The following is a 24,280-nucleotide window of genomic DNA, read 5'->3' as shown; positions in this document are numbered from 1 at the left end:
TTGTTTACGTGGGTAAATGGGCATGGAAGTGTTTGGTCAAAGGTTGGACTTGATGAAGCACCAGGCTGATTCTGATTCGAGGAAACCACTCACACTCCAGGGAGGGACTTTCCAAGCCACAGTTCTGCACCACTTCACGCTGCTGAAAGGAAACACGTGGTTTGTAAAGGGCACGTTCAGCCCCTTCCAGGCTCTTCCCCTGCAGACTTTTACCTCTTACCTTGAAAGACAGTAGCAGAGACTACATTGTCCAGATCAACCCTTTCCCCATCTCACTGCAATTAAAACTCAATTAATGAGCTCCCTGAATTCCACTTGTATCTGAGAATGTCATTCTAGAGCTGTCACCTCATTAAAACAACGACAGAAAAAAATAAAATCCCAAACTTACTGCACTATGTAGCAGGCAAAGCTCTCAGAGATCCTGGAATGACAACATGATGCACATAAAAACACTGGAAAACTACTCTCTAAACCACAGGCAGGTCTGTCATTCACAAATCTAAGCAGGACAGAGCAACACATACATCTCAAGACAACTGTTGCTCTCAGAATTCTTATTTATTAAGAGCAGAAAGGAAATTTTGCTTAAGTTTTTATACATAAAAAAGTAAACAGTAAAATTATTTTTTTTTCTTCTTATAGTCTTTTCCACCGAAGAAAATTGAGAAATAAGTCGTCTTTTTAGATAATGTTTATTTAAAAAAATAAAATTAATTGACAAAGATACCACACTATTTTGCATGCCGGGCACCCCTTGGCTCGCAGGACCCTGTTCAGCATGAAACCGCTTTGCACGAGCAAAAACCACCCCAGCCTGGCTCCCACCTGGCAGCTGCTGCAGCCACACAACTTAGTGAGATATCTCTGGGTTTTTTTTTTTTTACCAGCTCAGGTCTTTAGTAAATAAATTCCAAGTGGACACTAAACAAGTATTTCACTAAGAGATGATGAAATATTAAAATTAAAAGCAAGTCAGATTGCAGCTGTAATTATACTACATTAGAAACTCCAGTTGGTGGGGGGATCCATTCACCATATAGAGATTAATTTGTAATCAAGGTAATTACAAAGACAGAGCATTTACTTCCTGCATGCTTTCCCAGGCTTGGAACCAACAGAGTTGACTACACGGAGAGTTGACTAGGGTGTAACTTGGAATTCACTCTCTCAGGCAGGAGACTAGTTAAGGAGTGTTACTGATAACAAAGAAGAAAAAAGTTATACAACATTGATTATTATAAATTACTTTGTTCTTATCTGCTTTTAGCCTTTTAGTCTCCTACGAGTCTTCATCCACTCCTGTGGAAGCCCCACTCCTCCTGCAGCCCCCCGAGGCAGCCCCAGCCCTCAGTGGTGGTTGGAGTGCGCGGGGCAGCCCTTGATGCGGAACACGTGGATGTGCAGGTGGGCGGCGATCTGGGTGCACACACTGACACAGTATCGGAGCAGGTCGAACAGGGACAGGATCTGCAGGGGGAAAAATCACCCACAGTTATATATCCATGTGTTCATTGTGTGCCACGCAGGGTGACAGCCTCACTCCACAGTCACAGCACTGTGCTCCCAAACTGGTGTCCTCTGAAAACTGGCTGGGAGTGCCCTGATCCCCTCACCCAGATAATTCCTAAAGACAGCACCCAGGACTGTCCCCAAACTAAATAAAGGACACTGACCCTGCTCAGTTCTGCACCAGCTTCAAATCCACCCCTCTCTGCGGGATTCATCTGGGCACACCCAACACAAGGAATTAGTGGCAGAGCTTTTTAAAAAATGAGCTTGGACTCACCAGGGCAATCCAGAGGACAATATACTCATCAATAAAGCTGTTAAAATACTGGTCGAGGAACAGCAATGCTGGGCCTATGAATGCTGTGTCATACAGATACATCTCACTCTTGGTCATGTGGGCAACCTGCAGTAAAAAAAAAAAAGAGAAGTTTAAGAAATAAACGTGTGCCAGCCAAGGCAGAGTGCCTGCAGAACTGGGATGGCGTTTGAGGCAGGAGCTCTTTAACCCTCATTCATTGACACCTCTGCCCCTGCACAAACCTGTTTGACCCCTATTTTCCTCCAATTCGTCTAGTTAAACTCTCAGCAAGTGCTCCAAACCTCAGCAGCTCCATCACCTCCCCTCCTTCTGCCAAACATTCCTCCCCTTTGCGTTTGAGGGGGATTCCAGCCACCTCTGTTCCAGCCCAACTCCTCACACACGTGCACAAATACATGGCAAAAACGTGGATTAACAGCTCTGAGCTGTCCTGGTGCTGCCTGTGCAACCACAGCATCAACTCCAGGTTTCCACTGCCCTTTCCAACAGAAAAAGACTCTGCTGCACCTCCAGGCCACTTAAAGCAAAGCACAAATATCTCTTCAATGCACAAACAAGTGCAAGTTATTTATTGGAATGCTCAGAGAGCTCCACAATCTATAAAATGTTCTCCTGCAACAAGAGCTGGGAAGGTTCTGGAGCACTCACCACCAGTTTATTTGTGATCTTGGCAGACACAAAGCCAAAAGTCAGGATGTAGAGGCAGGGGTGCCTCTCGAAGAGCTGCACAGCAGATTTCTTGTAGATCATTGCAGCCAAGGCGATCACTGAGCCAATATGGAGAAAAGGGGAGAGGACACTTGTTCCCTGTGGTGAGATTAAAGCATGAGGTTAATAAAATGTGCACATCGCAAAGAAACCCCAAAGAGTCCCTCACATGGTGTGCAATGAGGGGTTAAAAGTAAAATCACATTAGAAACATCTTTTTGAATGCTGGTGGTAAAAGGAACAAAAACTTAAACGTGCAGCAGCTGAGAATGTGGTGGAAACTTTCTGGTGCTGGGGAAAAAAAAAAAAGAGATTTCAGGCAGCAAAAACACTGCAACAGGATGTGCTTGTGCAGACACCTCCACTTGTTCTTTTACATTGGTAATATAAATAACATAGATCTTTCAGAAAGATCAAACCCAGAATCTTCTTGAAAAATTTCCTTCTGAATGGATTTTTGCACAGGATTTTTCTATGAACTCTTCAGTGAGGGATGTATTTGTAAAACTTGGTTTATGTCATTAATTCAGAAACAAATACCAAAGTACAATGAGTACTTTTAATCAAAAAAAATTAAACTTTGACTCCTGAATCTATTATTCTTACATACACAATATTAACTTGTTTTTCCCAAGCCAGCAAGGAGATGAAGGGAAAATATTTCCCATGGAGGAGGGATTATGTTAAACACAAACTGTGGCTGAAGAGTCTCTGGCAGCCCAAGGTACTCACTGCTATGGTGGATCCATTTTTGCCAACTCCACCCGTGAAGATCACACCAAAGTAGTTTGTACAGGAGAATATGGTTCCTGCCACAGTACAAAGAGCTGGGAATATTTTCACCTGGATATTTAGTATTGGAATCTTAATGGAAGAGAGACAAGAAGTTAAAATATGCACAAACTCAAATTTGGGTTAATATTTCACGTGCACTCAAACACTCCACTTTCCAACACAACATTTGCTCTGCTGTACAGAGATTGACGTTTCTACAGAGAAAAATGTATTTGCCAAAAATCCTTCCAGGAAGCTTCCCAGAAAGCCAGACTCATGTTCAGTCACCAGAGAAGAGACACCAAAAGCAGAGAAACGGACGGGAATGAAGAACTTTCTCTAAATCATCCCAGAGAAGAGAATCATCACCTCTCCTGAAGCAGGAGGAAAATTAAATGGGGCAGAACAAGCATTCCTTGGTCAGATAAACCCCTTCAGGTACTGGATCTAATCTTTTATGCAAAGCAAGGCAAGCAAAGAGATCAGACGAGTCAGATCAGAGTCAGTGACCCAGGAGAGGAAGGATAAGGTTGCTAAAGAAGGGGAGAACAAGCACAGGCAGTTTCGAAAGTTTCCTTCGTTTTTTAACAGCCGTGTTTCAAACAGAACAGGAAAAACTAGAAATGAAGAATAGTCCAAAGAAAACCACAGGAAATATATCGTGGAAGCAAGTGTTTAGAGATAACTACCCCAAACTTCCCAACTGCATCTATTCAACTACTAAAAGCCCTTCATTGGGGAACTGAATAAACACTCGGCTCCCCAGTGAGTCTGGCCAGGAACAGAAGCCCAAAGGAGGCCAAGTTTCTTCTGTTTTTCTTTAATTGCACTCTCAGAGTAGCTTTCAGCAGGTAAATCATGGAATAGTATGAATTGGAAGGGACCCATCAGGAGCATTTAGTCCAACCTCTGTTCTACACAGACACCCCAACAATCCCACCCTGTCCGAACACTCCTGGAGCTTGAAGATCTCTGTTGAGGATCCTAAATTTTCTATTCCATTCAACAACAGAATCTCTTATCTTTCCAGGGCACGATTAAGAGGCAGAGGAGCTTTAACCCTTCATGCCTTGTTCAGCCCTCTCTCCCCAAGCCCTGCCCAGTTTCATGGCATTCAAATATATTTCTCCCTTCATAAGGCATTTCCTAGAAGATTGTAGAAAAGGAACAAAGACAAGCAAAGGGAAAGTCTGAACTGCCAGACTGCGGCAGTGCTTGTAATCATCCATAAATGTCAGGAAGTTCAGGACTCCTCAAGCTCTTCTAAAAGCAGGTGCCTGTGCTGGCCTCTGCCTTGGAATTGATACTTTGGTATTTAAAGAACAGGGTGGATTGACTTTTACAAGAAAAGGAAACAGTAATAAACTCCATGACAGGAGTCAAAAGACATTAAGGTTGACGTGTCCCCAAGACAAAGGGAGCTGGCTGGGAAAAACACCCCGTGAACCACCAGCTACCACTGGAACACTGGGCAAGGATGCTCAGAGAAGGAGAAGATAACACCACACTGCTGTAACACCCAGTTTGGTCAGTTTGGGGTTCTTAACACCCTCCTTTTGGTCTCCACAGCAGCTGCATCAGTGCAAAACATGTCTGAATTAAAAATTAATGAGGAAAAGTCACATAGAAAAATTTGGCAGAGGAAAGCCAGGAGTGGATTAAAAAGTCAGCACCTGCTGAATTCTTCCATGCACAAAATGGGAGCAACACAGCCAAAAGTGGGAAGCAACAAAATCAAGCAAATATCAGATTACTTTTGATTTTTCCCTCTGAGTAGAGGGGGAGAGGGAAATGTTCCTAAAAAGTGGCACTGCAACCCCTGGATTTTAATTCAGAGGACACAGGAAGACAGCCACAAGGCTGTCAGGTATTCTGTGTATGCATCACTACAGCCCCTGCAATTATTCTGCCCTTCCTGGTGATTCCAGAGGCTTCATCCAAAGTCATGTGGAGGCAGAACATCCCAAAACCATGTCAGCAATGCAGGGAAGTGTCACAGTCACATCTTTGACAGGCAAATCAGATTCTCTGTGACTGATCAGAGGCAGAAGGCTGCACTGCCCAAAGAGCTGCAGAACGCAGGTAAACCCTGGGAAAGACCATTCCAGGTTGGACACGGCTTGGACCAACCCTGTCCAGTGGAAGGCATCTCTGCCCATGGCAGGGGGTGGGACTGAATCAGCTTTAAGGTCCATTCCAAACCAAACCATTCCATGAGTCCAGATTTTGTCTGTGAAGTGCCCAGGCATGGCAATGACCAAGGGGCAGCAGCCAATGCACAGTTGGGAGCAGTTCCAGAGCTGGAGTTAAAGCAAGTCTGGAATATTTTGCCAGAAAATTACTGCCAGGATTACAGAGCACATCCCATCAGTTCTGTGCAGAATGAACTGGGATTTAAAAAATAAAATCATGAGGAAAGGGGCCGGAGCAGAGCCCAGCTAAAGGCTCGTGGCAGCAACAGGGAGGAGCACGTAGGAGACCAGAGCTGCTTCCTCCAGGAGCTCCTCCTGTCACAGCCCCACAGACACTCAGCCAGCTGGGCAGCTCAGACCCCAGAGCCCTTCTCACAGGGCTGGATCCAGCTGGGGTTTGGAGCTGTCCAGACATGCTGCAGTCACATCTGCCTCAGCAACAACTTCCAGAGGGCTGAACTCCAACTTCAGATTCCCAAAGTGTTTGTGCCTTTTCATATTCCAGACCCTGTGGGAGAAAACTCCAGCAATTGCAGCACTTCTCTTGCTTCAAGCAGGAAAATCAGCTCCACAAATACAATCTATTAAAGGAGTTACCCTGAGCTTCCTTGCTTTACTCACATGTCTCAAATGATCCAAGCTGGAGCCATACTCAGCATCCCACAGGAATTACCCAGCTCCAGGAGCCTGGGGAGCGTTTAACGGGCTTTGAAAAGGATTTACACTGCCAGAAAGGAGGGAGCCAGGACAGGAACACACAGTTTCAAGGAATAAAGGAAAGGTAATGAAAGCAACAATTGCCAAAATCCACAACTCTGTATTTTGTCTGTTTTCAGAGCGTTTTGCTTTTCCCATTAAAAGTGGAATGTTTGAGTACACAAACACATTTACTCCGTATTTCCCCCAAACAGAAGCAAACAAAAAATACCAAAGCGATTTTGGTATTTGCAAAATTTGACAATTTTGCAGTCAGTCACATTCAAGTATTAAAGGATTAGAGACTAAATCTTGTTTTAATTACTCTGGTACAGCCAGAATCCACAGTTCATTCTGTGGGATCTGAATTCAAAAATCTGTTTCCATTTATAAGGAAAAGTGAAACCTTCCTGCAGAAGTGAAACTGCCTCGAGATGTGCAGGAATCCTTCAGTGACCGAGGGACAATTACAAAGGATAAAATAATAACAGGAGCAAAATTACCAGAGATTGCCAAAAAGGTGGTCCTCCAATCACTGCCAGTAAATGCATGATTATTATGAAGATTTGTACTTCAGTCACATCAATTCTGATTAGATATAAAAAGCCAAAAAAAAAAAAAAAAAAAAAAACAAAGCAGAATTATTCAAAGCAATTTCAAGTCAGTTATTCGCAAGCTCAGTGGAGCAACTCTGTCATGCACAGTATAAACACCCCAAAAGAGGAAAAACCTGCAAATAATTTAGAAGGCCAAAATGTATTTTGTTTTATTGTTTAATTTTTAAAGCAATGTTGTGCTATAATTCTGTTTTACTTCAGAGTGCAATAACAGAAATCCATTTTATCAACAGGAAACATTGGAACTCTTTGCTGCCCACTGGCAGCTGCAGAAATAAATATTCAGTTTTAACCTTGTCCACCAAAAAAACCAGAATTTAGTACAGATGATAAAATCTAAAAATGTATTTTTAACTCCCATTATATTCCCTACCCTATCTTAATATGAATATTCTCTGAATAACATCAAGCTTTGAAAAGAAACACAAATTCCTAAAGGGTTGATGGAAATGGTGCAGTGGCAGCAAGAAGAGAATGGGAGAAAACAGGGAATTCATGGCTTTGCTTTAAGGAGCATGTAAAAGTCTTGGAGGTAGAAAGAGGGAAAAACAGGTGTACAAATGAATGCCAGAAATAGGAGAATATAAATATACAAGTGAAATGAGGAGGATGGACCTGCTGGTGTGATACAGCAAGGCAAGAGCAGGGCTGCAGGAAAGCACTTGCTCCATTTGGATGGAGACTGACCAATGCCTTTCTTTTTGAGGGAAAATACATTCAGCTTGCTTTAGTGGATGGGGAATTTACTCACAAAGCAGGGTGATAATGTTCCTGCTTAGACATGACATCATTAGTACTGTATTTTATTCTATATAAAAGTTCCATTGCATATTCAAGTGACTCTCCCACGGTGAACATCAGAGAAAACACAATTTTGGAGTAATGGATCATTTATCAAATTATAGTAAATGAATAAGGGAAAAAATCAGAAAACAAGGAAATGCCTTTGTTCCTGCAGACTACCTCAATTACTATAATCACATTTAATTACATACAAGCAGGTACCACACACAGCTGCAAGAAAAGCAAAACCATTTCAAAGCAAGAAGAGACTCAGCCAGTTCAAAGATTCTATTTTCAACTTGTATTTATTTACTCATTTAAATACTACACTGGAAACCCTAAGAAAAAAAAACAAATGGGAAGAGCAAGCAGCATGAATCCTGCGAGACGTCCCTAAAGCCTCTGAACTGGGATATTTTTATTAAGTGGGTTATTTTCAGGCATCACTGGAGCCATACTTCCCCTCCAAGCTGACAGCTTTGCTGCCTGATGTTTCCTGACAAGTGAGTGATGTCAGCACTGCCCAGACACTGACACTGTGTGCAGGATCATTGTGCCCCGTGAAATGAAGAAAATGAAACAAACCCTTTTCCCGAGACATTCCCACACCACAGCAGATGGACGGAAAGTTATTGTCCAAGTTCAGCGAACACAAAGAATCGAGCTCCAAAAAATCTCTACTCCAAATAAACCAGGGGCTTTTTCATCTTCTATAAAATAAACAGAAGACCCTGAATTGAGGTGTAAGATCAGCAGGAACATCCAGACAAAGAAAAAGAACAAAGAGCTGATGATGACAACAGAGCAAAAAAGTCCAGACTCAATATTTAACAAACTGAAATGCCCACACAGAACATCCAACGACAAGGCTGGGGAGAACACTCACAATAGTGCTGAGAAGTACCAATTTTGCAGCAAAATGATGTTAGGGGAGAATAATAACCAGCAGCACTGTAGAAGGCAGGGACAGGGTCAGGCAATGTCAGCACTGCACTGGGAGTAAACCACAGTTTGGCTGAAAACCAGAATTCCCAAGGATTTAATTCTAATGAAGTCAGGGAAGCACAAAAGTTGTGAGTTTTAAAATGCACAGTTTCAGCCCTCACTCCCTATCTGCCTAAATTCACAAGACAGGAGAATTCCTGCAGAGCCTCCAGGGGCAGCTGCAATTCCTGTGGTGACACTGCCATCCACGGATTCTCTTGCACACACTGCAAGTGTTTTCCTCTATTGACCCTCCTCTCCCTGTTGTGACAAACTGAAATGCAGATTATTTCCCAGTCCTCAGACTTGTACAGCCTTCCCATATAAGAGACCCAGAGAAGGCCAGCCTGCTTTGGGTCAGGCATTGATGGCACTGGGACACCATTCTGCCAGGAACCAAACCGTGCAGGAAAATGCCCTCCCTCCTCCCCTCTGGCTGTAAAACCAGCATTTCCTGGGATGGCCAAGGCTCCTCTGGAGGGGGTGCTGCAGTGGACACCTCCAGCAGCTCCAGGTCCTCTGCACCTGCCCCTCCTCTCCCCCATCCCATGGTAAACTGTCCTACTCCAGTTCAAACAACTTCCCTTCATCACCCAACCTGAGTTATTTCCACCCCACAACCGTCACACCAGGGAATGATTTCAGAACTCTGAGTGTTTCAGAACTATGTGATTTGATAATTTTTTTTCCCCCCTAAGCGACTCCTTGGTCAGTTAAGATGTTGATATCACAGGCTAAACTCTTGATTTAAGCTCTTCCTGCCCTTGGACTACTGCTTGCTCAGTTACCATTTCCTGACACTATTTCCAGCCTTTCACGGATTATGAGCAAAGTATTTTAAAAATTAGCATCAACACAGGTTTAACAAAGGCTGTGTAAACCAACCACCAAAAAAATAACCTCACTTTTGTTTAACATCTGATGCAGTTCTAAGAGAGAGATCAAAAAGCTATTCTTATATCCTCAAGTATTTTAAGGAAAATTCCAGGCTAAAAATTAATCAATAATGATTATAATTGATGAGATATTTCAAGGAATCCAATTCATTCATTTTTAATGACAACATTTTATTGGGAAGGGACCTCACTCACATACAATGTATTAGGAAAAAAAAAAAGAGGTGAAATAAGGAAGAGAAAGTCTTTTAAGGCTAGCAGACTAGAGGGGAGAAGGATTTATTTAGCACAGACATAAGAAAAAGCACTTTGTAAAAAAAGACAAGCTGGAAAGAAGTTACTTCTTCATGAAGCTACAAGCACAGGCATCAAGCTGCACAGCTTAAACCAGATATTTTTAACCAGACTTCCTAAGTTATTACAAAAGATACAGTTCCCTGAAAGAGCCAAGAAATTCTCCTTTTTTTGGTGGAAAGGTATCAAAATGGCAGCAACAAAAGAAGCTTTTTTAAAAAGTAGTTCCAACAACATTATTCTATACCCACACTTAGAGCTGTTTTCACAGCCCTGCTTGGCTTTTAGGTGAAGCAAAAACTGTAATAAAAAAGAAAAAGCTTAAATCAAACTTTTGTTGAACTTTTGCTTTTGGTTTCAAATAAAACATGAGGCTTTCGAATAAATTTGTTTCCGGTTAAATCGAATTTTTTCCTCAAAAATTTGAGGAAAAACTCACTCAAACATTTTTCTTCCTTGTGTTAAACATGAAAACAGCGGTGAAATTCCCTGGAGCAGCAGTGCATGACAAAGGTGCTGCCCTGCTCAGTCCGTGCCACGAGCAAAGGCTTTACCGTGTAGTTCCAGAACCCGGGCCCCAGCGTTCCCGTGAGGAGCTGGATGGCTACAGTGCAGAGCATGGACTCTGTCACATCAAATCTACGTGTGAGGGAGAGAAACAGTTCAGAACATTCTCCTGAGCACTCCTCTGAGGGGAGCCTTTAAACATCTTCAGTCGGGCTAAAGGACAAAATCCGGGGTGGGGATAATTCAAAGGGCAGGTCAGGGAAGGGATGAACCAGCACGAAACCCAGGGGTATTAATGAATTAACAAAACCATTCTAACCCACGGAGCATTTTACACATTTAAATCTTCATTCAGAACTTCTGTAATTTACAGTTCTACCATGGCACTCCAATATGAAAAAAACCAATCATTTCGTGTGTGCATGAGAGAATAAATGAAACTCCCTGCTCTGAGTCACGGTGAATAAAATCCATAACCAAGCACAATCCAGGACTCTCATCTCCTGACCTCATGTTCACGTCTGTAAATGACACTGAATATATGAATTCTTTAGCTGAAGGTGCTCCTGCATGTTTTAGTGGAGAAGAAATACAGATTTGCAGTATTTCAGTCTGACACCTCTGAGGGAAAGGAAAAAGTTTCACCTCCCTCCTCATGCAACTCCTTGGTAAATAATTCTCCAAGAAGTGAGCTCTGGAGACATCACACTCCATTCTGTAAATATTTATTTCTCACCTCTGACAGAAAGGGATGAAAAAATACACTGGAGGCAACAGAGCCATAGAAATCACCCTTTCCCCTAATACAGAGCCATAAATCTGCATTTTATCATAACAAAAAGTTTTTTAAATAGGATGCAATTAAAAGAAAAATGAAAGCATCTAGTTTAAAAAGAAAACTCAGCAGCAGCAGGGTCAGTCAGCTAGAACACAGCTCCTGTTTATTGCTCTGCTTATCAGAGTGTGCTGGAACAGACACCCCTCACGCCAAGGGACTAAAAATGGGCAGCACAGAAAGGTCATTGTGGCCCCAGTGCAGGGCTCAGGTGCAGTGGTGATTTACAAACACCAGGCCCGAGGAGAGGGGCCTCTGAAGTTCAGCCTGATAAGCATTTTCAGTGTAATTATCACAGCACACAATGTAGTAAATAGCTGGGAGAGGTAAGAGTTGGTGTTTTAGGGAGTGCAGGAGAAATCCTCATGTCCAAATCTCACAGCGACTTTGGTGGTTCACAACAGCTGCAGTTTCTATTCCTTTTCCCCATGTTACTTCAGGTGACATTTGTAATTCAGCCATGGATCCATTTTTTAAACAGTTTAGGAAGGGGCATTAACCTTGGCATGTGCTTCACTCCACAGGGATGTGGCACTGACAATCCCTGTGCCTGCTCTGCTGGGAACCCTCTCAGGGGTCTGAGTCTGGAGACAATTAACACACAGGGGATTAGTGCTGCACCCAGAACATTCCCTTGTCAGTGCTAATTTATTGAGTGTATTCCAGGGGCAATTCTTAAAAGGCCCAGTTTGACTAAACAAGTCATCAGACAATTCAAGAGCCACACTGGCTCAGAGACAGATGCAATCAGTCCCTGCCTTGCTCCAACAGAGCCCAAACTGAATTCAAATGGAGAGATGTCCTGAGAAAATGATCCAACCACAACAGGAAACAGACACTTACACGGGAGATGGCCCTGAAATCAAGTCAATCACTCACAACACAGCTGATCTAATACAGCTTTTTAAGGCTGTGTGAAACTAAGGGGAGGTCTGTGCACCATCCTCCCCTTCCTCTCCCAACACACAAAACTCCATGAAAAAGTCCCAAATCATAGCAGACAAGAAAAACACTCCTGGCTCAAGAGAAGCTACAGGGCTGGAAAACTCACAGGGATCCATCTACCAGTTAATGCTCTGGTCTGAAAAATGATGATTCTTCCATCTGTCTCATCTGTATCTACTGAGCGTGCAAGTGGGATTACTAAGGCTGGGCAATGAACTGGGAATCTGAGCAGGAGACAAAGGACTGTTTTCTTAAGGGAACCACAGCAGCAAGAAAAGAATGTTCAGCATCAGAACACAAGAGAAAGAAAGGCTGGAGTCACATGCTACAAGTTCAAATGCTTGAAGTTATTAAGAGTTTTATCCTAACTCGTTCCAACCCAGCAGTTTGACTTGGATGCAATGAAACACAATAGTGTGAATAAAGCAAACTGTACAGAAAAAAAATGAAACATAAATTAGAATTATTTCCAGCACCAGGAAATTCATGTTGAGGGGAAAAAAAAAAACAAAAAAAAACAAAAAAAAACAAAAAAAAAAAAAAAAAAAAAAAAAAAAAAAAAAAAAAAAAAAACACATTAAAAATGGGCCATAAGCTCCTTTGTTATTATACGTATCCAATATGCAAATTTTCCCTTCTGCTGCCCACAGAGGTACATAAAAGTTGCACAGGTGAGGCAATAACCATGTGTTTGTTATTTTGTAGTTCATTATGGCACAGAGCAGTGAGAACTCCAAGAATTTATCAGAACAATCAAGGGCAGCAACTCCAGACACGACCAACGGGATCGTGGCTGAAAATGCTGTTGAAGGACTTGTGGGAGGGAAGAGGAGAAGGATGTGGAAACTTCCCCACACCTTCTCCTCAGCAGCTGCACAGGTTTCTGTGACGCTGCCAGCGCCACTGAGGGAGCAGGAGGTGTGGGTGACCAGCACCAAGTTTCACACCCACCACAAACACACTTCAACACGTCCTGCCTGCAAGCACAGAGAACCAAACACCTCCTGACATCAACAGAGGCCCTGCTTTTTAAATAACCTGGGTGTAAAAGTTCCCCAAGAAGTGTCAGAAAGTTTTAAGATCTGCAGTCATGGGGGTTATTGCCTTAACTCAGACTGGAGATCCTGAGGCTGCTCCAGGAGCAAGAACTCCATGTGCTGAACTCTCACTTGGGAGGTTTCCAGCCCTGTATTCCTGTATTGTGTGTGTGTTGTCTATGCAAGGTGTAACACCAACTCCTCCTCTGCTGAGGCTGAAGAGGAAGGTTGGCCTAGCTGCTTTCTGAAATCCAGCCCCAGTTCCTCACCTCTCCTTTGGGCCTTGGTGGCAGCAGTGGTGACAGGGTTCAGGTGAACCAATCCATTATCCCACAGGCCTGTGCAGCTGCTCCAAGGTCACTGAACAGGAATGTTCTCCCAAATTCTCCAACTCTCCTCAAGAAAGGCTGCTTTGTCCAGCAGCCTGAATTCTTTTGTTTTCTCTGGGGATTACAATTCTAACAGCAAAGTAACCACTTTTAACTTTTCAGTTATATGAAAGGTGACAAAAAAAATGATTCTTCCTCTCATATTTATGATGTTCCTATGTGTGAAGACTCCTTGGAAACTAATTTCCATCTCATTGTGTCTATATTTACACACATATACACAGCTATAATTCCCAGCATCACCAACTATTGGGTATTTTTAAAAGGCTGGAATAAACCAGATAATACAGTAATGCATAGGAGAAGATGGAGACCATGGTACAGCAGCATCCTCATGTCTCTGGATGGAGCCTTGAGTGTTCACTGGGTTTTTTCAGTGAGATTCAGCACCTCCAGCACTTCCATCATGAACAAGTGCACCAGCACTTTAACTGAGAAGTTTGTCTCATGTCTCTAAAGAAAACACCCAGGCTGGACAAGGGGAATGGCTTCCCAATGCCAGAGGACAGGGATAGATGGGATATTGGGAACAAATTTCTCCCTGTGAGGGTGGTGAGGCCCTGGCACAGGGTGCCCAGACAAGCTGTGGCTGCCCCTGGATCCCTGGAAGTGTCCAAGGCTGGGCTGGATGAGACTTGGAGCAACCTGGGCTAGTGGAAGGTGTCCCTGCCCCTGGCAGAGGGTGGGACTGGATGAGTTTGATGTCCCTCCCCACTCACCCAATTCCGTGACTCTGAGCTGTGCTGCAGAACCCAGCTCTGACAGGGATGGATGGCTCCAATCCCCTGGATGTGGGACAGCCCCTGCAGTCTGTGCTCTGACCTTGAGCAGCTAAAAACATCCTGAGCCTGGACAGACTCGCTTCTCCTGCACCTCCTGTGGGGACCAGGATCAGTACTGAGTCCAAGCGGGATAACCTGGGACTGGGGAATAACCAGGTGATCACACCTGGGTTCCAGACAACATCAGGAAAATCTTTTCAGGATTTGTGCACCATATTTCCTAATGATCTGTTCCTAAAGTATACCACATCTGTTTCCACAGGGACACATGGAAGCCCACTGTACCTTGCTAGTTTGATTTTTGGGATATGCAGGAAAAAATTCTCAGTTTCCAAAGCAGAGGTGCCCCAGTGATGGCAATACATGACTCAGCTAATCCTGTGCTGCAGCACAGCAAATCCACAACCCAGACAAACCAGTTCCTGGGCTGGCAACTAGGTCAGGTGGACCAAGCCATTATTTGGGCTATTTCAATACTAAGTGTCTCTCTGCCATTCAAAGTCACCTTTTTATTTTTCAAACGTGCTGAGCGTTCTGGTTCTTCTGTAAAATCATTCCCAGATCAGGTGTTTTAAACTTCTGCCTTTAGCTCTACCCCTGCTGCTCCCTGCTGCATTTGCACTGCTGATATCACTACAGTGACTTTCCCCACGTGCCTTGAGACACTTCCTGCTTCCTCCTGGAGAATTTTTAAGCCACACTGACCTCTAGCTATTATTTCAGCTGTGCACCCAACACCAGTTGCTTTTTGAAGAGTGCAGTGGCTGCCAGGATCTAATGGAATTATGTGATCATTTGAAGATGGAGACAGATCACAGGACTTTATTGACTCGACTGATTATTCTACATCCTGGAGTAGCACAGGGACCCCTCCCACAGCTGTCAGGGAGAAAATAAAGAACCTACACAAATAATGGATTCAGTAATCGGGCCCAAGTGAACAAAGTTTTCCTCCCTCACCTGCAGAATCTGTAGGAATCTCCTAGAATGGATCCCAGCTCCTCCTTTCTCATGGGAACTGATCCTGCCATGCAGTCTGACATGCTCTGCTCAGCTTCAGGGACTTCTCAAAGCTGGTGCAGCCACACCAGAGAGAAACATGGAATTGTTAAGGTCAGAAAAGCCCTCCAGGATCAGCAATGGCCAATCCCCACCTTGGCACCAGCCCTGAACACTGAGTGCCACATCCAGCTGTTCCTTGGGCAGGGATGGGGACCCCAAACCTCCCTGGGCAGCCCTTTCCACTGCCTGGCCATCCCCTCCAGGGAGCAATTCCTCCTGATGTCCAGCCTGACCCTTCCCTGGCCCAGCCTGAGGCCATTCCCTCTTGTCCTGTCCCTGTTCCCTGGAGCAGAGCCCCAACTCCTCCTGGCTGGCCTCTCCTGTCAGGGAGTTGTGCAAAGCCAGAAGGTCCCCCCTGAGCCTCCTTTTCTCCAGGCTGAGCCCCCCCAGCTGCTCCTGGTGCTCCAGCCCCTTCCCCACAGACAAACCACACACTGACACACTGTTACACAAGCATACACTTTGTCTGACACACTAATTCCCCTGTTTTTTAAGACAGACTTTTCCAGCAAGACAGGCTGATTCTGTAATTGAACATTTGAGGCCTGTGTGGAAGAAGTGAAATACAAACTCTCCCTTCAGGACCCTCTGCTCTTCTCCAAGCCATTTGATTATCGAGTTCTCTCTGCACTGATATACAATTCCTTGGACATACCACAAATAGAGTAAGTGATAACCAGCTGTCTGCTCTTTCCTGTTGCTTCGGAATTAAGGCAAGTCAAAAACACCACCACACTCCCTAAAACATCACTACCACACCCTCTCTCAGAAGATTTTTGAGAGTCACAACATGGGATACAGACAAGAAAAAGCTCCTGTGCACAAGGATCTTTTTGGCTCCTTTCAACAACTGTTTCTGATCCCACTTATTCAGAACCAAGTCTGTGTGAATCTGAAAGGGCTGATAAAATACCTTCTTTCAGTTTTAGATTAGTGAAACAAAAGATTCATTAAAGAAGTGTCAAACAGTGAGAATCCTTTAACTGGATAAATAGTCTCATTGTTTTTGCATTAAAATGAACATCAGCTTATGACAGTCTATTAACCTTGTGCCACAGGGCAAAGGAAGGAATAAATGTGTTTACTACACGGTGCTGTGTTATCTAAACTAATGATACACACATTTAGGGGCTTATTGTCTCCCCTGAATTAGCTATGTATTAGAGGTCGCCACATTCTTGTATTATAAGGCCAGGCAGAAAAATCTAATTTGCTGAAGAATGCACCCAAAATACAAACTCCTCACAAAGGAATGTCCCAGCACTGACCCAAACACTTTTCTGCAGCACAACAGCAATTTGGGGAGGTTGATGCTTCCATCTGTAAAGTCAAGCACATGTCAAGGTTGGGCTTTTGTATTTTTTGATCAATAAACAGAAATCTTTGATTACCAGGATCCTGCAAAGTTCAAAGGGAGATTTAAGTACCAGAATGGGAAAGTTTCAGTCAATCTGCTTTAGTGTATCCAGAGTTGGAACAAAAGTCTAGATTTTCTTTTTTTCTTCTTCTAACAGACATTTAAAACTGATCCAACACCTTAAAATTTTGAGCAGAAACGCCAAAGTTTCTCAAGAGCATCTGCATTACTGAAACAGTCTCCTGCCAATAAAAGCTGTCATGTACAAGAAACCCACAGTTGTCTGTTTTAGCAGTATCTGGGTACCTACAGACCAGCAGTTATAGACCATAAGTAACAGTCTATTAGACATCTGTATGCAGTTGTTGTGGAATTGTTTCAAAATCCCACAAACTACGGGCAAATTTCAGTTTCCAGATTTAAAAAAAAAAAATAAATCTGCAGTGCATTTATTTGAAATGTGTTTGTTTACCCTATGAATGCCAACACAGAATAAATTCTCAACATAAATGCATTTATTTCCCCATTAAGGTTAGAGAAGCCCACAGCTCACCAAGTCCTTGTGTTGCACCTCCCACCCAGCCCCATCCAGCAGGGGAGAGGATTTCTGCTCCTGACATTCTTGGCATTGCAATTTTGGTTCCATTTATTGACAGAACCATGATCTGCACTAACCGAAAGGGATCCAGAACTTTAAACTGGAGGCACAATGGCAATTAATACAGTATATTTTAAGAGTTATGGTTAATATTAACAAATAACTGCACATCACAAGCAAGCAGCATCAAGACAAGAGTTATATGAATGCTAAAGCCAGACTGCCACCATCTGACCAAAGCATTCCATTCACGGGATAAAACAACAGCTACTTTCCATTATTTATTTAGCTTTACATTACAACAAAAAGCTCTAATTAACTAACAGGTCAAAATGATATTTCACCGCTGCTAACACCAGCTAAGGGACGTTCACTATTAATTACAGACCCAACAACTGCCAGAAGCTCTAAGTGTGTCTCTATGGATAAAAACAATTGGCTACTGCTCTGAGGAGCTGCCCTACGGCCACAGAAGGAAGAATTGAGGAGAGCAGGGTGCCTTTCCCTGTTTCTCAGGCAGTACTTACATGCCGAAGCGCAGCGTCCCCGAGACGTACGTCTGCCAGTGCGCGCAGTAAAACATGAACGTCCCAGCAAAACAACAAAAGAACATCCAGTCAGGGTTGGTGCCCAGCTGCACAGCAATACAAGTTCCCAAAACCACAAAGACTGCAGGAGAAAATCAGTCACAGAGTGAAAAGGGTGGGTTGTGTGTAAGGATCCTCACCAGAAGCAAAGCTATCAACGGGGCCCAGTGGGAAGGTTTATCCTGGCATGGTTCTTTCACAGACAGAGATTAACATTCCCATTTGAAAATACACAGGCTGCACAACATGGATTTCAATCCATATCAGTTATTAGAAGTCATTAATATTAAGGGTTTCTAAGGCTCCTACATTTTTATTTCCTATGATGCCTAATCTCATTAAGGGACCCGAGTGATTTCTGCAGCTGCAGCCTGCAGCAAGTTTTGGGGTTTTCTCCTGCATTTGCCAGACATTTTTCCTTGTCCTCTGAATTCTTCTGATGCCATTAAGAAAACTGAAGGTCTGGATTCAGGATGCGTAACATGCTTTCCCCTCCAGCCTTTCCATATACAAAACTGATAAACAAGTCATAAAATTTAAAGCCTAAAACAGTTGGAATTTAAAAAACCCAAACCACCCAATCAGGAGCTGGACTCAATCTTATGGGAACCCTCCAACTCAGGATATTCTATGATTTTACAATTTTTTTGTAATGGGGTTAAACTCCAGGCTGGCTCCATGAACTCTACCTACCCAGGAACTGACCTGGACAATTCTAATCTTAAATTCTGACTTGTAGAGTCCCCCTGCTTAGGCTTAGATTTGTCTTGGTCTCACTCTGTATCAAGCCAATATGAAATAATATGGCAGAGTATTCTGACAACTTCTTACAGAAGATATTTTAGAACCAAGACTCTGCTAAAGCATCACAGAGAAATTCTGGCTCAGGTTGACTCAGTCACATGCTTAGTTTTGTTTTCAGTGTAATACAAGAGAAGACATTCAGCTGATCCAGAGCACTGTTCTACGGAAAGAAAGGTGACTTTCTCAGTTGAAAGTGATACATTCAGCACTATCAGTTGTCCTTTCTTCAATAAAGAACCTTTTTTATTGTATTGCAGATCTGATCCCTGAAACAGAGTAATTCAATCCTCCAACTTCAATTAAAAATGACAACAATACCTGTGGACAAGGAATCACAGCCATGATCAAAAAGCTCTCCTAACGGAGTGCTGCTGTTTGTCCTTCTTGCTTGTTTTCCATCTATAGCATCCAGGGACTGGTAGATGAAAAGGCCACAAGCACAAGCAATGTATGCCCAGGGAGGAGCCTAAGAGAGAAAGGCAATCACAATAAGGTTTAAAATAATCTTTAAAAAAAAAAGAAATGCTGCAGCTGAGTTGTCCCACAGCCTGACAACAATTTTCCCTTCAATATGTCCCTCCTCACCCAGGGACCTTTCGGCAGCTGGTCTTTGCAAGGACAGACAGAAATGGGTTGTTACATGTGGAATGTAAATAAACCAGTGGCAGATTAATAGCTACAGCCCCTGCTCTAAAGCAGGAAGCTGCACTGTAAAAATTGTAATACATTTGCAAAGCAGCGCACAACAAAGTCCTCGTTAAATACAAAGACACAAAGATGTCCCAGTGATTTCAGAAACTTGGGAACTTTTAGCCCCCAGTTTAGTCACCAACACTGAGCTCATCTTCACCAGCCCCTCACCAGCCACCAGCTGAGTGATGTCATTGTCACTGCCCAGATTTTGAGCCCAAGAACATTTCCGGAGCTCTGCAGCACCAACTGCTCCCTCCAGGACAAGGCACCAGGAGCTTTGCCAACTCTGCCTTAAGAGCCCTTAATGGTCACGTCCACGATAACAATTTCCACTCTGACAGAAGCACAAACAATGCCAAACCCTGCTAGAGCAAAGATTACAATCCAAGCTTTTTTAATGCTTTTTGAAGCACAAACCCTTAAGAACATAAAAGCCAGGGAGTTGCCATCACTTTATCTCCATTTACACATCCATAAGTCAGAGATTATTGGCTATTTTGCAATCTTCACATCTGACAGACTTTACAGACGTGAGCGTTTATGAGCAGCTTTATTTTACAGACCACACCAACAAAATCCAAATACAGCTTAATCAAGCAGACCTGCCTCTCATAAATCCCTAGGGCCCACCTGGTTTTGCCCAACACAACCATGAACTAATTTGCAGCACATCAACTCAAATATATTTCCTTCTACAGCTTGCACTGCTCCTGCATTTACCAAAACAATTCATTCTGCCCCAAAAGCTGCCACTGTGCTCTGCTTTCAGCAGTGCCTGAACAAACAGCACAAGGTGAGAAAGGGGAAATGGGTCACCCGAGAGCAGAGCACCACATTTAGAATAAAGGTTCTGATGCCACACAATTCCCTCCCATTTTTATCCCTCATGTTCAGATTTCATCTGCCACAGGTCAGGTTAAATTGCATCACCCTGAAGGTTTCTCTATTAACTTAAAAAATCAGTCTGCTGGCTCTCCTTTCTTAAAAGTTCCTTTCATAAGGAGTGTAGGTGCTTCCATTTACACCTATTTATATCCGAGTAAGATTTCACAGCTCTCTCTTTATCCGGGTAATTTTTTTTTTTTTTTTAACTCAGGTACCATTTAATCAGTCAGCACTTTTCCAGGTAATTTTTTTTTTTTTTTTTTTTTTTTTTTAACCTCAGGTACCATTTAATCAGTCAGCACTTTTCCAGCTGGGTCCTCCCAGCCAAGCAGGAAGTATTTGCATCTCCTTCACTCTCTGGAAGGCTCTGAGCAACAGCTCTGCCCTGGCTGCACCTTTCAGCAACAGGAAGGGAGGAGTCACACTTGAAAAAAAAAAAGCAGAACTAAGGCTGAGCTACAAGGAAGAAAAAAAATTTACATCAGAAATCAGTTAGTGGTTTGGCGGGGAGGAGGAGAAATTCTGCTCCTGGACTTTCAAAACCCCATTTTCCTGCCCTTCCACGCTCAAAAAGCATCTCCCTGGTCAGGCTGTGCCATGTGGCAAACCAGATCAGGCCAAAAGCTGCCTCAGCAGTAAGTTACTTTTCAGTTCAAGTGAGGAGAAAATCTCATTCCCCACACACAGAGTACTTCTCAAACTGTTGAACACCAAACAGGGTTCCCACACAGCAGCCTGCAGCCAACACTGACTTTCTGGTGCTCTGAGTGCAGCTTCCTGGGCACTTCAGAAGTTTAATTACCAACCAAAATACAACTGCTCTCCAAGTTCTGGTCTGGTTTAGTGACATAAACCAGTTCTGCGTTCCTGAGAGCTGAAGTCTCTCTATCAGAGCAGATTTCAGAGTCTGAGCCCCCAAGTAACTCAGCTCAGAAATAAACACAAGTTAAACCAACCCACACAACAGTGCCACAGCCTGGAAAGGGAAGTTGCTGCTCCAAGTATTCCCTGCTCAAACTGAACAGTCACTGTCTATCTTACACCTGCCAAATCAAACAGGTTATTGTGCAACAATCTATTTCAACAGATTTCCAGGAGAGGCAAACATCCCTGTCCCACGTCACACCTGGAGCAGGGATCCAGTGCAGACTGTGCCAACCTGCGTGAGGCTTTGGAATCCAGTGGGGAACAAACTGTGTGTCCTGCTGGATTCCCAACCTCACCTGGGAGACTTGGTTAGGAAGGAGTTCAGGTATTTCAAAGGCTGGAACTCTTGAGACATTCCCAGCCAGCTGGTGTGCAACACATTTCTACACAAATAACTCCCTTCCCCAGTGCACACACATAAAAGCAGCTCATCAGATTAAACATCAAGTGAAAACTTTTCCAGTGCACAAAAATGAGTTTTCAAGTGCCTTATGAGGTAACTGGTGATAGAGAGAAGCTGAAATGCCTCAAAAAAACTTTTGAACACCTGAAGTCAGGTTAGAACAGCTCTGCTCAGGGTAGGTCAGGAGCTTTTAGAGCATTCAGAACAGAGAATAAAACCACTGACTTTTATCTGGCCTCCTCACAGCTCAGGAACACAACTCCATGCTCCCACAGGTCCACCACACTGTGCCAAAGTCCTGACTGAGCTGGCAGGACACAGAACCTGCTGGAGCCCCTGGGTGCTCCTGTGGCTCACTAAGCTGGGTTTGGTCACACCAGTTTTGACATCTTAAAGCAGCTCTGGAGCTCAATGCCTTGGCTCTGGGGCAGCCCCAGGGTGTCCAACCCACCAGGCTCGTGTGGCAGCTCTGGGGGAGTCACCCAGCTCTGGGCACAGACAGCAAACAGGTGCCAACTCCACCTGCCACACACACACCAGGAGCTGCAGAGCCGCTGCCCCAGCCCCTGGTGGGGCTGAGCTTTGTGCGGCAGCTCCCTCGTGGCTGCTTTGGTGTCACACACGGGTGTGCTGGCCCCAGGAACTGCTGCCTCACTCCAGCATCCACACGTGCCCCCTCTGCACCCCAGAGAGGCACAAACACTTACAGAGAACAGGCTACAAGGCCTGCAGGCTCAACAGCAACAACCAGCTCCTCCCCAAAGCAACAAACCCACCCAAAACTAGCGACAGCAAACCAAAACAAAAGACTGCCAGGAGTCCATTTAACTCACCTGCTCTGTAGCTGTCGGGCAGTAACATACTAACAGCAGAGTTGTAAATATATTTATTAACAGTCCGATGATGGTGATGAGGTTGGGGGCGATCCAGGCTGGCACTCTCCCAACTAACCATTCCCAGTATCCCTGCATGAGGGGCTCAAGCAGGGACCGTCCCGCGCTCTGGTACTTGTGCTCCTCTAACCGTTTGAGCTGGTGCTTGGACAGGGGAGGGGTGGGCAGCTGCACCAGCTTGCTGAGCACACAGACAGCGCTGGGGCCGTGGCCGCAGCCCGCGGGGCCCTCCAGGTGCGACTCCCCACATCGCCGCTTGACGCCCCGGTGCCCACTCATGGGTTGGGTGCTCTGGGAATTGTCTTGGGCAGGCACAGCCTGGGCTGGAGAACCATAAGATCCTGCAACACAAAGGGGGAAAGACCCACCTCAGCACGCAAAGGAGATTTTAAGATACAGAAAGTTTCTAGTCGACACCCCCTAAAGCGTGTTTCATTTGCCGTCAGCAAAGTAAGATGGTTTTATAGAGTATTTATAGGTATTTTTATAGAATTACTCCTTTGGAAGTTATTTGGAGAGTTGCTGAAAGAACAGGAGGTGCTCCCAATGCAGCTGTAAAACCCTGCAGCCACCAGCTGAAATTCCAGCAGCAGAAACTCCCACCACAGCAGTGAGTTTGTGTTACAGCTCACACCCCTCCCAGGAGAGGAGGTGACACCACTCAGGTTATCAACTGACAGCACTAAAAACTCTACCAACACTGAGAAGTCTTAAGTTAAACTGGGTTGGAACAGCTTTCTCACTGCAGTGATTCTGGACAACCACTTAAAAACAGTTATGCGCTTTTTTTTTTTTTTAACAGATTTCTGTTCCTTATTTCAGTTTTGCTGTAGCTTTTTTTCCTCTCTAAATTTAACCCAGCTCATTGTCAGTTCAACTTTCAAGATCTACAAGAAACATGCAGGAGGTGGGGAGCTTTGGTTGGCCAGAGACAGCATGAAGCAGCTGTGGAAAGAAAATACAGGGTCAGGAACAGCTTTTCCAGCACAAACGAGGACCCTCACAATGTTCCAGCCTCCTTGATGACCAGACAGATGTAACTCTCTACAGGAAGTGGACAAGCAGTGGAGAAAGGAGACTAAAAATAAGAGTTTGCTGTTTTTCTGTAGGAGAGAAAGGAAGACAGAGAGCTCTAAAGCCATCCACGGGCAGAGAAAACTGCAAATCAAAGGTCATCACCGGCCTAAGAACAAACGCTCTCAGCTCCACTCTCCACACCCTCAGCGAGGCAAATTCCAGCAGTGAAAAGACACCTCGGGCAGCCCCGGCAGGGGGAGAAGAGAAAGCAGCAGGGCCTTGGCTGTGCTCGATAGGCTCGGAGGGAAGCGGAGCTGCCCCTCTCCAACCCTCAGGAGACCAGACCAGTCACCGCGGAGATCCCTGCGGGTGTCGCCCTGGATGACCAGAAAAATCACTCCCAGGGCGTTAAACTGGTTTTTCCCCTCATCTCTGAGGGGATGAGCCGCGGGGAGAAGAGCCCGGGAGTGCCTCGTTCTCCCAAACAAACGCGTGGCGGGGACTCCCCCGGGCCCGGCGAACCGGGGAGGGCCCAGGGCTCCCCCGGCCCCGCCGCCGCTTCGCCCCCGCCCACGGCGCAGCCCGAGCTCCTCCAGACCCGGGAACGGGCCCAGCCCAGCTCGGGGCCCTCCCCGCTCCCCCCACGCCCCTCCGGCCCCCTCAGGCCCCGCGGCGGGGACAGGGGGACACCCCGGGACAGCGGGACCCGCCGCGTTACCTCCGCTCCCCGCACCGGGCGGCGCTTCCTTTTACGCCCCTTTTGCGACGGCCGGAAAGGAGCGGG

At 44.8% G+C, this 24,280-nt stretch overlaps 1 protein-coding gene across 2 annotated transcripts; it reads right to left on the bottom strand.

Moving 5' to 3' along the window:
- Positions 1-834: 834 nt before the first annotated feature.
- CEPT1 (choline/ethanolamine phosphotransferase 1) lies at positions 835-24,273 on the bottom strand. 2 transcript variants are annotated; one of them, XM_083878688.1, is made up of 9 exons: positions 24,215-24,273; positions 22,420-22,820; positions 18,997-19,144; positions 17,815-17,956; positions 10,330-10,414; positions 3,272-3,403; positions 2,480-2,638; positions 1,790-1,915; positions 835-1,470 (listed from the first exon to the last, which is right to left on the bottom strand). In XM_083878688.1, the coding sequence occupies exons 2-9, from the start codon at positions 22,756-22,758 to the stop codon at positions 1,351-1,353; spliced, it is 1,251 nt and encodes a 416-aa protein (XP_083734814.1). In that variant the 5' UTR covers positions 22,759-22,820; positions 24,215-24,273; the 3' UTR covers positions 835-1,350. The 2 variants fall into 2 exon arrangements, with proteins under 2 accessions (XP_083734814.1, XP_083734815.1); XM_083878689.1 differs by lacking the exon at positions 10,330-10,414 and adding an exon at positions 6,705-6,789.
- Positions 24,274-24,280: the final 7 nt, after the last annotated feature.

This window comes from Zosterops lateralis (assembly GCF_965231275.1).
Source record: "Zosterops lateralis genome assembly, chromosome: 26".
NCBI classification, from domain to species: domain Eukaryota; kingdom Metazoa; phylum Chordata; class Aves; order Passeriformes; family Zosteropidae; genus Zosterops; species Zosterops lateralis.
The sequence above is the reverse complement of the archived record's forward strand: the minus strand, read 5'-3'. Positions and strand labels throughout refer to the sequence as shown.